Source organism: Leucopleurus acutus (genome assembly GCF_964270905.1).
Source record: "Leucopleurus acutus genome assembly, chromosome: 3".
NCBI lineage: Eukaryota > Metazoa > Chordata > Mammalia > Artiodactyla > Delphinidae > Leucopleurus > Leucopleurus acutus.
In genome coordinates this window covers 93,563,659-93,579,817 of record NC_139145.1, presented here as the reverse complement: position 1 = coordinate 93,579,817, position 16,159 = coordinate 93,563,659, and the positions used below count along the sequence as shown (strand labels likewise).

General features: G+C 33.0%; 1 protein-coding gene across 1 annotated transcript in view; it reads right to left on the bottom strand.

Moving 5' to 3' along the window:
* Positions 1–2,357: 2,357 nt before the first annotated feature.
* Positions 2,358–16,159, bottom strand: part of SLCO4C1 (solute carrier organic anion transporter family member 4C1) — a 63,453-nt gene continuing 49,651 nt past the window's right edge. The window contains exons 9-13 of the mRNA XM_082836781.1: positions 13,768–13,921; positions 9,908–10,098; positions 8,566–8,630; positions 7,008–7,145; positions 2,358–4,821 (exon numbers count right to left, since the gene is read on the bottom strand). Coding sequence (XP_082692907.1) covers positions 4,661–4,821; positions 7,008–7,145; positions 8,566–8,630; positions 9,908–10,098; positions 13,768–13,921 — 709 coding nt within the window. The 3' untranslated portion in view covers positions 2,358–4,660. The remainder of the gene's footprint in view (positions 4,822–7,007; positions 7,146–8,565; positions 8,631–9,907; positions 10,099–13,767; positions 13,922–16,159) is intronic.

Sequence of the window (16,159 nt, the reverse complement as noted above, 5' to 3'; positions counted from 1 at the left end):
ACTAATTCAGTAGAAATTGTACTTCGACTTTTGAATTTTGATCTTTTCTCAGGCCAGCGATATGTTGTAGATACTCTGCTGCCACGTGGGCAGCAGCCGCCACAGCTCCCAGTCACGTGGTCACTGAGGTAAACGATACAACCATTTTGTACTCATACAACCATTCTGTTTTCACTTTGTGGAATTCAGAATTCAATAAAATCAACACTTTATTATAAAATAGGCTTCGTGTACAGGATGTTGCCCAACTGTAGGCTAAGATGTGTTCTGAGTGCCTTTAAGATAGGCTAAGTCATGATGTTTGATAGATAGGTGTATTAAACATATTTTTGACTTACAATACTTTCAACTTACAGTGGGTTTATCAGGACATAACCCTGTCGTAAGTCAAGGGAGATCTTGACTTTTCATCTTCTGTATTCTTGTGCACTGAGGAAGGGGTGGAAGGAATAGAGGAAGAGAGGCGAAAACCTGACACCACCAGGACCTACATAATTCTCTCTTGACTAGCCCTGGCTGACCTCCATGCCCTCCATTATGGCAAGTCTATAAAAGCTGGTTTAACAATGGGGTGCAATTGTGGGTCAATACTGACATCTGAAATTATCAATTCCCAGGCAGGCTGACGCTCCCTTGAGTTGATTTCTTACAGACCTACCCACCTTACTTTCTTCCTATAGTAGGCCCTCATAGCAGGCAGCTCTTTTGGGCAGAGTCCCATCAGGGCTGCTCGAGAATGTCACATTTCATGGCATCTCATGATCTCATGGCACATGGGAAATTCTCATTTTCAGATGTTATGAGTGCATCTAACCCTCTGAGGCTTCCTCTCTTTGCATTGTGATCCCTCAGCTTAAGCCAGGAACCCAGTTCTGTGTTCCTGTCCTGCCTTAACATGTTGGGGTACATACTCCATTCTGACGGGAGGGACTGAACTCAGCAAACATCCAAGTAAGGAGGAGATACCAGCCTCCTTTCTTAGAAATACCCTCATCACTAGCGTGATTCTCTTAGGCTTTCTCATTTGACTTCGAAACACCCAGCAATAGTTTTTTTAACATTGTTTCTAATATCATTTCTTCTTTGCAAATCAACTCTTTGGGGGCATAATTTACATATAGCAAAATGTACCATTTTAATGTGCATAGTTCAACAATTCAAAAATAAAACTACCATCATAGTAAATAGTTCTGCCACGCCCTTTTGCAGATGTGGTATTAACTGATTTCCTGGTTTAGGTCATTGTTCTATGGATATGTAAAATGTCAATATTAGGGGAAGCTGAGTAAAGCTTATAGGGGAATTGTATTATTTTTACAACTTTTTAAGAGTCTAAAATACTACAAAATAAAATTTTAAAAATAGACAAGTTAAATCTAAAAAGAAAAAACTAGAATGTCAATTCTTGATAATCTTTATAAGCTATATTCATTTTAGTTAAAATTCTAAATGTTTTGATCCAATTTACCAGATCTGTTTTTGATTTCTTAGTTATTTTTCATCACTCACATGTAACATATGTTAATGTTTATTGTTTGGGGTACATACAAAAAAGGCTAAAGGAACCTGAATGTGCTATAGTGAGGGGAAAAGAATATTACATCTCAAATTAATGTCCAATTTGATTTCTTTAAAGATATTGTACTGAGAATTTTGATAACCCAAGATGAATTAAATATAACCTTTCCAAGACACATTACTTTTGGTGTCAGATACTTCACAATAAACCATCTGTAACACATATCCTACTCATATAAATCCTATATATTCATCTGTCTTACATGGAAAATGTTATATGAAAGAATTTTAGACTATATTTCATAATGAATGGCTTATATTGAATTAAATACATCGATTGAGATAGCAGAAATCACTGGATTAATTAAATTACATTCACCGACTTCAAAAGTACACTGATTTTCCCTCTCCCAACCATCAAATGTATGTGTATACATAAACAGAGACAAATCATATTTCAAAATCTGTGACATTTAATAAGGTTAAACACTTAAAACAAACTAATACAAACATTTTGATATTTTAAAAATATATATATACATTTTACTAATTATTTATAATAAAGAAAATCTTGAAAAAAATAAGAGCCAAAATTTTACTTGTATTTTCTGTCACTTTACATAGCTAAACAATTATATACTGTTATTTCCATGTATAAGAGCTTTACATTTGTATTTCCTACAATTAAGAAAATCCAAATGTTAAATTTTAAGACATATATCCAATTATGTACAAAAATTACCATAGTCAACTTACAGATTCAAACTTACTTAAAAATAATTATAAACTGTGAAAAATACATATTATGAAAAATTATGTTCTAAAAGTAGCATAATACCAACTCATATAATCTAGGTAAATCCAAAAGTATAAACAATGTTTATAAATTACAGTAGTGTCTATACTGCCCTATCATAAGAGGAGGTATTCTTTGTAAATATGTATGTTATAAATAAAAGTCTGACTTCTTTCAAGTGCCAAAATTATTTTCACTTTAATCATTTTCATTTAAAGCTTTGTAAAAATGTTTATCATCTTTAAAATTGAGTATGCTGAATACAGTGAAACCCTTGGTAACTGAAAATCATTATGAATGCCAATTATTTAGTGACTTATTCATCGAACTATATCTATGAGTGGGGTGATTTTTTTTCTTTTCTCTAAATTAAGTGGCTTTAGACTACTATGTTTTATAATTATTGTTTCCTCTCTTTCTGTTGTTTCACATCTCTAATAATGAGTTCCTGAGGATTTGCCATTATTTTACAGCTAGAAAATGTTTCAATTCCCTGCTTTCACGTATAGGATATAGAAAGCCTAAAATCTCCTTTTAGCCTTGGCTTGAAGAGGAATTTAAAATGTGTCCGTCTGGGTGGGAGGGAGACTGCTTCTGAATTGAGGTATCACGTGTTTGCTCCCCTGCCTACCTTGAACTGTCTCTTTGGTTGTTATGAATTTCCTGCTTCTCAAATACCTGGGTTTTTGACCACCCATCTGGCTTCAACCTCTGGTGTTTATATGTTCCTGGTTTAAGTAGGTCTGTCCCTCTGATTCCTGACCCACTGCTCCTGTAATTCTCTAATATTCAAGTGTGCTTGCTTGCCTAATTCTAATGCATTCCTTCTTGCATTTCAATTTATAAATGCTACTCATTTCTTGAATCATCACTGGCCACTAATTACCACCAAACATAATCTCCTAAACTCTGTGAAGTACTAATGCTTCTGATCCTGGTCTCCTATCAGGCCTTTACTCTGTCTGTTATTCTGATCACAGTGTATATAAAACACTACTTGTAAAAAGCTAACCTAGGAAAAAGCTGATAATGAATCTTATTAAATTAGTAGCTGTATTTTATGAAATTTCAAATGGGTATGAACTTCAGCACTTCTTTTAATCAGTAAAATTCTTGACCAGGTAGCAGTTATTTTTACTGATGTTCACTGATCTATCTCCTCCACATTCTGAGTAGACAAAGTTGGCCTAAGTCTGATCTGAAAAAATGGAATTATAATGTTATCATATATGTGAAATACTTAATCTTTAAATAAGTGGATCAGTTAAAGAGTAGAGTTCAATGTTTTAATCAAACAACAATAATACATGCCTACTATGAGCAAAGCACTACTGAAGTGCTATAAGGAATGTACTAGGTGATCAGTTTTTAAAATGAGAAAAGTTAAAGGTGATCAGTTTTGAAAATGAGAAAAGTTAAAGTACTGAGTATACAAACATTGATCAGTAGTTCATTAAGAAATCTTTTCAAAGAATATCAATAAAATGCATGTAAGCCATTTAAAAAAAAGCGATCTTTTCCTGTCTAATTGGCACTTTTCTTTACTGAAGCTGGCACATTCCTCTGGAAGACATGTAATTGAATAAAACTATCATAGAGTAATAAGAGGTAAGTGTTAAAAATCAGCAATATCAACAAATCACTTTCTGGAATTCTTGAGTTAAAGTGAAGATATGTGCATACAATGCTAATATTTCTGAATTCACTATGTACTGGGACACAAAGAAGGTAATTAACCAATATTCTAATAGTTCAGTAACTTTCTGTAATAAATCCAGGACAGATTGGTATATGTATATTTAAAATCAAATAATATTATTTAGATGGTTTTAAATTCATGGTCTTTCAATAACAGTTCTTGAAACTTCGAACATAAACTTGATAAATTTAAATTTTTACACCATAAATTTTCTAAAAAAGCCCAAACTATTGGCAATGATAATTAAGATAAGACAAGTTGTAAGAGGGATAGAAACATCACTTTGTTTTTAAAATGTAAACTTTTAACTAATCATTGGTTTTATGTTTCTAGTATAGTTTATTAGTTGGGGATTTCATACCTAGATGTATCTCTGTGTGTATATGTGTGTGTGTGTGTGTGTGTGTGTGTGTGTGTGTGTGTGTGTGTGTGTGTGTGTTGAGGCTTCTGATGGGCCTTGAAGGCACAGGTCTGTTTCTTATATTAAAACAAAACCAAATTAAGAGTCCATACATATACAGAAAACACATTTAATTATAAAATATCAATTTTTAAAATATGATTATCCATATTGTATAGTTAATGCTGCAGTGACAATGTGTATTCTTACAGATGGAGGCCAATTTTCAATCTTCTTTTTTGCTGTTTTACCCATCATTCCCTGCTTTGCTGAGATCACATTCTAATGAAACCGTAGTCACAACTGAATTCTGATTTTGATATGGCACATCCGTGCCTAATGGTGGCGGTTTATACAAAAAGACTGCAAGCCCATTGAAGAAAATGGTGATAATTTTACAAGTAACACCTAAATATAGAAACAAATATTAATCATGCATTTGGGCCTTTAATTATTACAAAAATTAATTCTCATTGAAAAATTCTTCATGAGTAGAAACTCACTACTGAAAGAGAAGTATATAAGCAATTAGTTTTATGTTTTAAATTTTTAAAACTTTAGTGAGAAGGTTGATATTCTTCAATAGAACATCTGTCCATAATTCAATGAACTAGTCCTTATTTTCTTTCTAAACAATGAAAATGTACAATAATTCTTCTAGTTTTGGTTACAATAATACATTCTTAACCAAGGAAAAATAGCTTACGACATCCTTGAACCTGAATAATAAGTTGCAACATTTTCATGTCCATGATGAAAAGTAATTCTAAAAATAAAAAAGGCTTTGGAGTTCTTAAAATAGAAAGCCTCTATGGGAATATATAACATTCAATACTCTTCACAGGCTTCAATTTGTCTTCAAAGAACTCTGATTTTAAGCTCAGTTATTTGAAGAAAAACTAGTTCTGGTCACAGTACAAGCATCAAAGTGCCAGCCAAATAAATTAAATGACCTCACAATATGGTTTTTGCAGTAGCTAATTTGTGTTAATCATTAATATTTTACTCAAACTGTGTATTTGAAAAACAGGCATACTCACTGAGCTAAGCATTTCTAGATTTATAAGAAGAACAATTACATAGGTACTACAGTTACAATGTTCTTGGAATATTTAAAGGTATATATGTTTTGGGGAAAAAAATTCTCATATTCACTACAGAGTAGGTAAAGGAACAATTCATTATCTATATTTTTTGGTCAAAAAGTACAAACATAACCAATTAAATAAATTTTTAAGCATAAAAATACACTGAATAAAAAATGTTTTTTAACTGGTAAAAGTGATGGGAAGGGCTTCCCTGGTGGCGCAGTGGTTGAGAGTCCGCCTGCCGATGCAGGGGACACGGGTTCGTGCCCCGGTCCGGGAAGATCCCACATGCCGTGGAGCGGCTGGGCCCGTGAGCCATGGCCGCTGAGCCTGCGCATCCGGAGCCTGTGCTCCACAACGGAGAGGCCACAACAGTGAGAGGCCCGTGTACCTCAAAAAAAAAAAAAAAAAAAAAAAGTGATGGGAAGATTAATTTTGCCTATTCTAGTCAATATTTATCTTCTCATTATTTTGCTAGATTTATATATTTATTTCTTCAGTGGATAATTTATTATTCTGTCATTATAAATTCAGACAGCATACTATGGATTTAAACACATGTAGGAGAAACAAGCTATCTTGATACATGTGTGAAAATAATCACACCACAATCACACATTATTTTAAATACACACATACACACACACACACACACACACAGTTGACTCTTGAATAACTCAGGGGTTAGGGGCACCGGCAACCCATACAGTCAAAAATCCTCATATAACTTTGCAGACTGCCCTCTATTTGTGGTTCCACATGGCGGATTCAACCAACCTGAAGACTGTGCAGAACTGTAGTACATATTTATTGAAAAAAATCTGCTTATAAATTGACCTGAGCAGTTCAAACCCATGTTGTTCAAGGGTCAACTCTGTATGTGTGTGTATTTATACCTAGAATTTCTCTATTTTTAAATACTTTAATTTCTTAGGTTGTTTTTTTAAATTTTAAATTTTATCATACTCTTTCAAACTAGATGCATTGATCTATTTCCTTATTCTTAATTTTCATTGATTGCTTAACCAAGACTATGGAAGACAGACTACCAAAGGCAAAAAGGGTTAAACGTCATGGCTAACCTTGTAAACCATAAAAAGGTTTCTTACAACGTGCCTTAGAGCCAGAAAATACTTCCCTACCTCAGCTCTGTGTGTTTTCCAAAGCCCAGGTGCCTAAATGACAATCGTTTCAGTTTCTTAGAATTCTCTTTTAGCTTTTTGTTATACTTTCCAAAAAAAGTTTGAAAGAAGTTGTTAAAAGAAAATTATATGATATGTGATATGATGAAAGCTAAATGTTACTCTCTTCTATTTTAGACTGAGCCTTGCAGACTCCAGTTAAGACCTTTTATAATATGCTATGATAAATGATCTTGGCTTCAGGACCATAGGATAATCCAAAAGCATGGACTGAATATTTCAAAACCTAAGTAAGTAACAATAAGATTTTTTTTCTCTTGACATAATCCATTTACTCTAAAGATATCAAAAAGTCACCACTTACTTATGGCCACTAGCATATAGGCCATCTTGATGTTATTATAAATCCAGCAAGCTCCTTTAATTCCACATTCGTTGACATCCCAGAGAATACATGTGCTGTCTATTGTGATGCCAAATATAATAGGCCCAGGTATTGTGCCTAGAAGAATTACATGTGAAGATTATATATAAGTGATTATATATATATATATATATATATACACACATAAGTGAATATTATAGTTTATAATTACAATTTTATATATGATTATGTATATATTTTATATAAATATAGGTATTAATCTGCCCATATGCAAATCAATCCGTTCATGTACAAGTAATAGGAATATAAAGAAACGCAGATAAAACATTCTAAAATAATTATACATATTATATATTTCTAATCAATTCAAGAAATTATTTTAATAAACGTCTCTGTCATGTATTGGGTTAATATTTAGTTAAGTAAATATTCTAATTCACTGCTTTTCTAATTTAATAAATGTCTTTGAAATTAGCTATTATACTTTAAAAAAATAAAAATAAATTATTGATGCACAGAATAAGTCTTCTAAACTACAGCATATATATTATGCGTGTGTGTGCGGGTGTGTGTGCATGTGCATGTAAACTAATGTGGGTGTGTATATATATTTATATATATATATACATACATTCGGTGACATAGATGTGCATGGGAATGTACATATGTACATGCACACAAACGTTCACACTAACATGCCTAGTTCACCATTAATTGTGCAACTATGGGCAAATCCCTGAATCTCTCAGGTCCTTAATTTACTCATCTAAAAAATTGAAAACTTGGTCTAGGGGATCTCTTAATATTTCCTGCTTTTGATTTTTATTTTTATAAATAATCTTAATATTATTCATAATATTATTCATTAATATTATTCATAATATTATTCATAAAATTATACACACATATAATTACGCATAAGACATGTTTCTGCCTTATTATTCTTCCTACATCTGGAACCTTAAAAATTTTCTGGCATAAATTATTTCTTCCATCAATTCTTAACTAGATACAATATTCACAGCACAGTTTTTATTGAAACATATAAATTCATCATTTTTCAATGCTAATGTAACATAATTATGTCCTAAATGGAGTTAAATACAGAGAGGAAAAGGAATTACAATAGTTATAAATAAGATTTTATCATAATTTATGTTGGTGATGGGTTTTATATGAATAGAAAAAAATTATGTCTTTTACTTGCTCTATTAGAAATGTGCTGATGATAATATGTTATATTTTAAATAAATATAATATACTCTTTAGGGTTATATTTGCTACAGAATTGGAAACAACAGTTAACCAATCAGGTAGGTGAAAAGTAAAGTCATTATTTTCCTATGTGATATATAAATAATACTACATCTTGAATAGTGAAAAACAGCTCTCTTCAATGACAATTGCAGAAACTAATTGCAGTTCCACTGCAGTTAAACTAATTGTTTTCTTGGCACATACTGTAAGTGAATAAATCAATAACAGTAATGAATAAAAATAACCAACAGTTACCAATGCATTAAGAAAAATGGCATACCTAATAATCGAAGCAACACACACTGTATTCCCAATGCTAGAGACCGCTGCTTTTGATCAACACACCTGGATATATTAAATGCATATAAGACAAAAAATGGTTGTATAGTGTATTTACTCTTTGAGCAAATTCATTTTTGTAACAGCTTAGCATTTCTAGATTAAAGCAAATACTACACACATGAAATAAACAAATTATTTATAACAGCTTATATACAGTTCAACCTTTCTGGAATTATAAGAGAAGAAAAATGTTATCTCAACTAAAATACTGCAAATAATACCAAAAAGGAGTCAAATGAGTTTTAACAAATGTATTGAATATGTATGAATTTTAGCAAATGTAAAGAAGAAAGGACATTCATTAACAAGACTTCTATTTGACTATCCCATAAGTTACAAGTCATATGGCTTAAGTTGCAAGCAAATAATTCTTATTCTCTTATTAACTTTGAGATAGAAATCATACCTGTGAGTTACGGTTACAAATTTGAGGTAGTGTAAAACAATTTCTGATGCTCAATTTGATTCAACAATATTTCTTTAAGTAATAACTCTCAGAGATGAATGAGACATGATGTTGGCACACAAGAGAGTTAGATGGGAGATAGAAGAGATCAAGTAGTCTTTAAAAAAATATATATGTAGGTAAAAAGTGACATAGATGTAATAGGTGTTATGTTAACAGACTACTTAATGTTTTTAGACAAAATCTCTGAAGCTTCTGTTTGTCAAAAAGTATGTGAAAAAGCAGTGAGTATCAAGGAACAAAAATTGAAGACGGAAAAACCTAGTTTGTTAGGAAAGATATCGAAAGGCTGATGAGCTTACGGAAGGGCAAATAGGAAATATTTTTACAAAGTGGTGTGGAAGGAAGAAGAGCCAATGAAAGCACAAAACACTGAAGAGCCAGGGGAGAGCCAGCATATTTTACTGTTTACAGGAAGGTTTAATATCACAGCACCTACTGTATAAGACAGAATGCACATCATTCTGATTCTGACACATGTGGAATGCACTGCCATTTCCATCATACTCAAATGCAAATGATTATAACTCCAGCTTACAACCGAAGCCTCATGAAAGAAGCGGAGAAACTAGCATCGAGTACATGCCAAGTAGGCAATGTTAAGACACTTTCACAACCATGATCTTGTTAAAGCCTCAAACATCTTGGGTTCAATGAGGTAGCATTCCCAATGCCACAGAACTAATGATCTTGTAAGGGCTGAATTAGTATTGGAACCAACAGTCAATATAAACCCCAAATAAATCCCTAAGTCCATTTTTTTTCATTCAACATGTTGGCTTAGGGATGGCAAATTTCACAATATAACACATACCTTAGGATAGACACAGTTATAGGAGTACCGGCCATGAAGGTAAAAACAATTGCAGCAAAGAAAATGCCAAGGAATACAGGCAAGTTTTTACATTGACTCGAACACTTCCCAGCTTGAGCTTCAAAACTAAAACTTGATGGAGTAGGTGTTACTTCTGTTTTTCTTTCAATACATGAACAGTTATAATATACCTGGAAATATTAGACATAAACATACTAAAAGTGCTTATCTTCAAAACATATTTTATCATTGCAAATTATGTGAGTTTTAGACATGGCAAACACTTACACAGTCTTAATTCATACACATCAAATAGTGATAAGAAACAGTAATAACCCTTAAGAAATCAAGCAAGTGAAAACAAGGGGCCATAGTCACAAAGCAGAATAATCTGTATTTGACTTTTGTGTCCATTATTTTAACTTGTAACCTGTTATTGATTCATGTCTTATAAAACAAATTGACAAGAATATAACAATTAGATGATCTCACACATTCTAGGCTGCTTTCAATAGATCACAATTGTTCAAATAGTTTTCCTAATTTTCTTCTTTTCCATTATTAGGACACAAAGAAAAGCATGCATAGTGACAATCTCACTATTTATGCTAGTTTGAAAGAACTAACACTCTAATTTTAACAATTGCCACAGTAAATTAACTAATACATTACAAGAGTTTGAGGAAAAAAAAAACTACTTTCAACTAAACCTTTTTACTATAATTTTCTGAACTTTTTGAATTGTTTTACCAAAAGCAAACTGGATCCTTCTTAAGATGGCATATTTATGATAATCAAAAACTAGAAGTTATTATGTTATCCTGAAGGCTATTTTTATTAACATATTAACTATTTAATATATATATACACATATATATGCACATATATGTATACATATAAATTAATAATATGAAATGTTGGAAAGTAACATGTTTAAAAATCACAAGTATTACTTTTGTAGGAAAAGAGTTCAGGTATTTGAAAAGTTAGGCGTAATCATTTTTAAAGGCTTTTTACATCTCAAGCTCACCCTTACTACAAATCTTTTTATATGTTTAAGGCCTCAATAAAGTCAGAGCAGAGCTAGAGAAGTCAGAGTGAAGTGGTGCTTTTACTGTCCCAAAGGCCAGAGACCACTGGTACTGATTCAGCAAAATCAAATATGCAGGTGACATTCCTAAAATGAAATATTACATACTCAGCAATCCGATATGTCAAATAATGAAATAAAGTAGCCTTTAAAATTTTTAAGAAGGAAAACTGAAAACAGTATTTTGTATCTTAATGAAGCTTTACAACTCTCTTACATAAAAAAGTATATATTTGCCTATAATATAGCTAGCTGCTAGAACATCTGTTTTTGTAGTTCAGATCACTGGTAGGAAATATATTCTATTTCTGTGAAAAAATGTGCATAGATATTTATTACATTATTATCAATGCATTTTGCCTATCTGATATATTTCATAAAAAGATCCTGTGAAAAAATGAGTTGTTACATGGACTAGTTGGACATAAAAAAGCCAGGTCAAAAAGAAAATTTGGAAGTCAAAATAACTTGCTTTTCTGAAACAATCCCTAGAAGACAATTTATTGTTTAAAATGGTGATGATAATATTTGGTGACAAATATAAATATCGAATTAACCATGTCAAAATAACCAATACCATTTCAAGTGTGCTCTGGGTATTAGATTTTTTATTTATTTACTTATTTATTCATTTATTTTGGTTTCCTTGTGCAGGATGGTATTTGTGTCTATACATTTTGCTATGTGAGTAAAACCCTTCCATTAATTTAATTCCTTGTCATAATCTTCTCATTAGAGTTAGTCAATAGCACTTATTGATTGATGATATTTTATATACAGGAAAATGCTACCTACTTATCTGCCTCTCAAAGGAATAGTTTACCTTCACCTATGATATGTATTATGCTCACTTGTGGAATCTGATTCCTTATAACTGACACAAACACCTAATTTTCTCAACCTGTTTTGAAACTAAAGCAACCCCAGATGTCCACTGGTTTGAAGGCATGGTAATCTTTCATTAAATTTTCACAGGAACTTTATGGTAGTTATTTAGTTAGTTTTACTCCAAGGATTAAAACTGCACGTCAACCAAGTCTATTAAGTCTGCTATGATTCACCACATTTTTTCTGGCATATTTTTCAATGTTCTTAGACAACTATTTTTAAGTCTATAAGCTAGGTAATATGAAAAAAAATGTATACTGTTTCTCCCATTCTGGTTTACCCCTAGCAGAAAGATGAAATCCTATATCTCTGTGGAGATAAATGTTCGACGTATTTATTACACACAAAATCATTAAAGATATGTATACATATATACAGACATACATTTATGTGCGTATATATGAACATATAAATGTGTATAACCACACACACACATACAGACATCTGTGTTAGTTCTAAAATAAATCTGAAGTACTGTTACAGATTATTTCAATTAATGATTTCTATTTATTTATGTAAAAATCTTTTCTTGCAATCTTAAAGTTATCTTTATATAGGAAAAGGAATGCCATTTCACTAATACGTATTTCAAATATCCAAGATTGTGCTGTTTTGTCATATAATTCTTACACACCTTATTCATTGTAGTCTCTTATATCATATTATATATTTCCCTCAGGTCTTTTTAAAGTTATCACATTATCTATTAATGCATAACATTACCTATTATGTACTACTAGTAATGTGAATATTGTTTCTTCCCAGGCTATTAAATTTAACGAAGATAAAATCTTTAGAGTGTAGATGTAGTACAACAAAATTCTATTGGATTTTCTTAAACCATTTAATTGTATTAAAAAGAAATCATATTTAGGTAAACTGATATGCATTCTTTTTTTTAAATTTTATTTATTTTTTGGCTGTGTTGGGTCTTCATTGCTGCACGCAGGCTTTCTCTAGTTGCAGCGAGCGGGGGCTACTCTTCATTGCAGTGCACATGCTTCTCATTGCGGTGGCTTCTCATATGTGGAGCATGGGCCCTAGAGTGCGCAGGCTTCAGTATTTGCAGTGCGTGGGCTCAGTAGTTGTGGCATGCGGGCTCTAGAGCACATGGGCTTCAGTAGTTGTGACACACAGGCTTAGTTGCTCCGCGGCATGTGGGATCTTTGCGGACCACGGATAGAACCCGTGTCCCCTGCATTGGCAGGCGGATTCTTAACCACTGCACCACTAGGGAAGTCCTGATATGCATTCTAATCCACAGCTAAAAGTAAACTTGCATTTGAGAACAGATTAGTGATCTGTATATATTTTTAATGTGTCCATGGTGTATCAATTAAAAGCAACAAATATTTACTGTGTTTTTATTATATACACTGTACTCAGTAAGAATAAGAGAAGTTCCCTGACTTCCAGCGACATAAAGTATAGTTGAGAAAAAATAAAACAATGTAAAAAGGTAAATAATATTTCACTTCTATAACAGAAGTGATGTTATAAAGATGTAATGTGAAGAACTGCTAAATTGATTTTTCAACAGTAATTGAATGTGAGGTATAAAGGAAGAAGAATCTTTTTCATATGGAGTGGTCAGGGGCCTTTTTTTTTTTTTAATTAAGGTAAGAACACAACAAATTTTAAGTGTATGATGCATTATTGTTCACACAGGTACAATGTTGTATAGCAGATCTCTTGAACTTACTCATTTTACTTGACTGAAACTTTATGCCTGGCTTCTGAATGGAGGAGGTGGGCCAGGAAGGAAAGACTAGGCACAGCATACCACCACTAGAGGGATAAGGAAGGGCATCAGAAATACACAAACATACTGCCTCATTGAGGTAAAGGAAGTAAGGTAAAGTAAGGTAAAGACACAAGTTACCTTTGGATGTCTTTTGGAAACAGAATTTGTACAACCTGCATAGCAGGGAGAAAAATATTGGATTCCATTTCCTCCACAGATAGGATAATAATATGATCGCAGGCAGTTACAATTGGCATTACAAGGAGCGATCAAGTTTCCCAGTTCTCCTGTCCTGTCAACAAGAAATAAAAGATGGGTAAATTATCTATGTTATAACTTTTAATGAACAGTTCAGAAGCATTGTTATATCTTGCCATTCAATCATTTATTCACTTACTCAACACTTCATTTAATTACTGAACAAATAAAACAAACAGAATGTCTGCCTTTTCACATACAGCTTAATTAACTTCTTGTGGAAGAGACAGGCAGTAGAAACAATAGCTATATAATATAATGTCTGTCAATGATTTAAAAAACATAGGCAGAGTAAGCAAATAAAGCAGTTTCTCATTTGGTACCAGATAATTCTTTTTTTTTTTTTTGGTGCGGGGTGAGGGAGGGCTGGTTCTGTGGGTTGTAGTACATTTAGCAGCATCCCTGGCCTCTACCCACTGGATGCCAGTAGCATCCCCTTAGTTGTGACAACCAAAATGTATCCACACACTGCCTAATTTCCCTGGGATGTGAGTGAAATTTTAAACCTGGAAGGATGAATACAATTGTAATCTTCAGCATACTCACTTTATCAATGGGAAAACTAAGTCCCAGAGAAATTAATTTACTTTTCTTTCTTTTCCAAATATAATACTCCTGGTTCCCAGGCTTGGTGTTGTTCCATGCTGCCTCTTAATAGGAGGAACATCTTTTAAAATATAAAGGGTTACCCTAGGCAAAGATACTTCTCCAATCCCTTATTTATTTGTTCATTAAACCAATATATATTGAGCAAGTGCTAGGCCCTATGCTAGGTATTGGGACTACAAAGCTGATAAGACAGTCACCATTCTCAAAGATTTCACAGTCTAGGAGTAGAGTGGACACAAATTTATACACTAATATGGTTATAGACTGTGGTTATAGATATCAACAGAGTGTATTTGATACATCTGCACTGAGGAATGACACTTAAAACAAGCCAAAGTTTAGATAAGTGGGTCTGAAGGAGCATCTGTCTGAGATCAGTCTTAGAGAATGAGTAAGAGATAGCTGAGTAAATGGGGAAGGCGAAGGGTACTTCAGAGAAGCTGATAAAAGTCAAAAGGTGAGAAATAACATTCTATATGGAGAAATATGAATGATGTCTGAGGCAGAGAGTGATAGGAAATGTAGTTGGAAAAGAGTCATGGACCAGATTGTTGAAAGCCTCATGGGCCTTGTTAAAACACAATGGGCTTTAACTTATTTTGAAAAAGTAATCAAGTATTTTAGACTGAAAAGTGGCAATGTGAAAAGTACATTTTAAAGAAATAACCCTATGTGGAGTTTGAATTTGGAGGAAGGGGACCAGTTACAATACCCTAGGCAATAAATTATGATAATGTGTAGGAGAACTAAAATAGAATTTTGATTAAAAAAAAAACAGATTTGAGAAATATTTTGGATGTAGAATCAGTAAGATTTGGTGTTTGGTTGACTGAAGATAGGAACAGGATGGAAAAGTCAAGAGTGACTCCTAGTGTCTAACTTGGCATTTTGGTGGAGAAGAACTAGTTCTGGGGAAGAGGTGATGGGTATGGTTTTATACATATTGAGATTAAGAGTCTCAAATTTGGTGAAGAAATCTGGCCTGGAGCCAGGTATCTTAATATCCATTTGCATATAGATGTAGCTGAAACTCTGAGAATGATAAGATCAACCATATAAAGAGTTGAAGAGTACAGAGAGGTCTTGGGAGTTCATTTATTTCATGAATACGTAGTGAGCTCCAATCATGTGCTAGACTCAAAGTGGTGGAAATATATCTAAAATAAATAAAGAAGTAGAGATAAAGATAGAGGAAGGAAGGGAGGGAGTAAGGAGGGCAGGGAGGGAGGGAGGGAGAGACAGAGGCGGGGAGAGGGAAAGAAAGGAAGGGAGGAAGGGAAGAGGGAGGGAGGGAGGAATAAAATGCCCTGCAGCCATGAAGCCAAGTTTCTTGCACTGGGAATCAAAAACAGTAAATGAGTGATTTATCTAAGTATCAGAAGATAACTGCTATGTTGCAAAATGATGATACCTAAGGAGTAAGTGGAGAACAAGAAGCTCATGAAGGAAACAGATTAAAGAGAAGAATATAAAACAAATAGGGAACAAATCAGTAGGGAGTTTGAAGGAAAGGGTGATCAAAGAGTAAATTTTAAGTAATTCATCTCTCTGCTTAGAGTCTCTCTGTCTTCAAATCTATTCCACAGGCTGCTGCTAGATGTCTTTATCAAGCATGATTCCATTCATGAAAGCAATCAGGATAGTCTCTGCCCACATCTAGTTT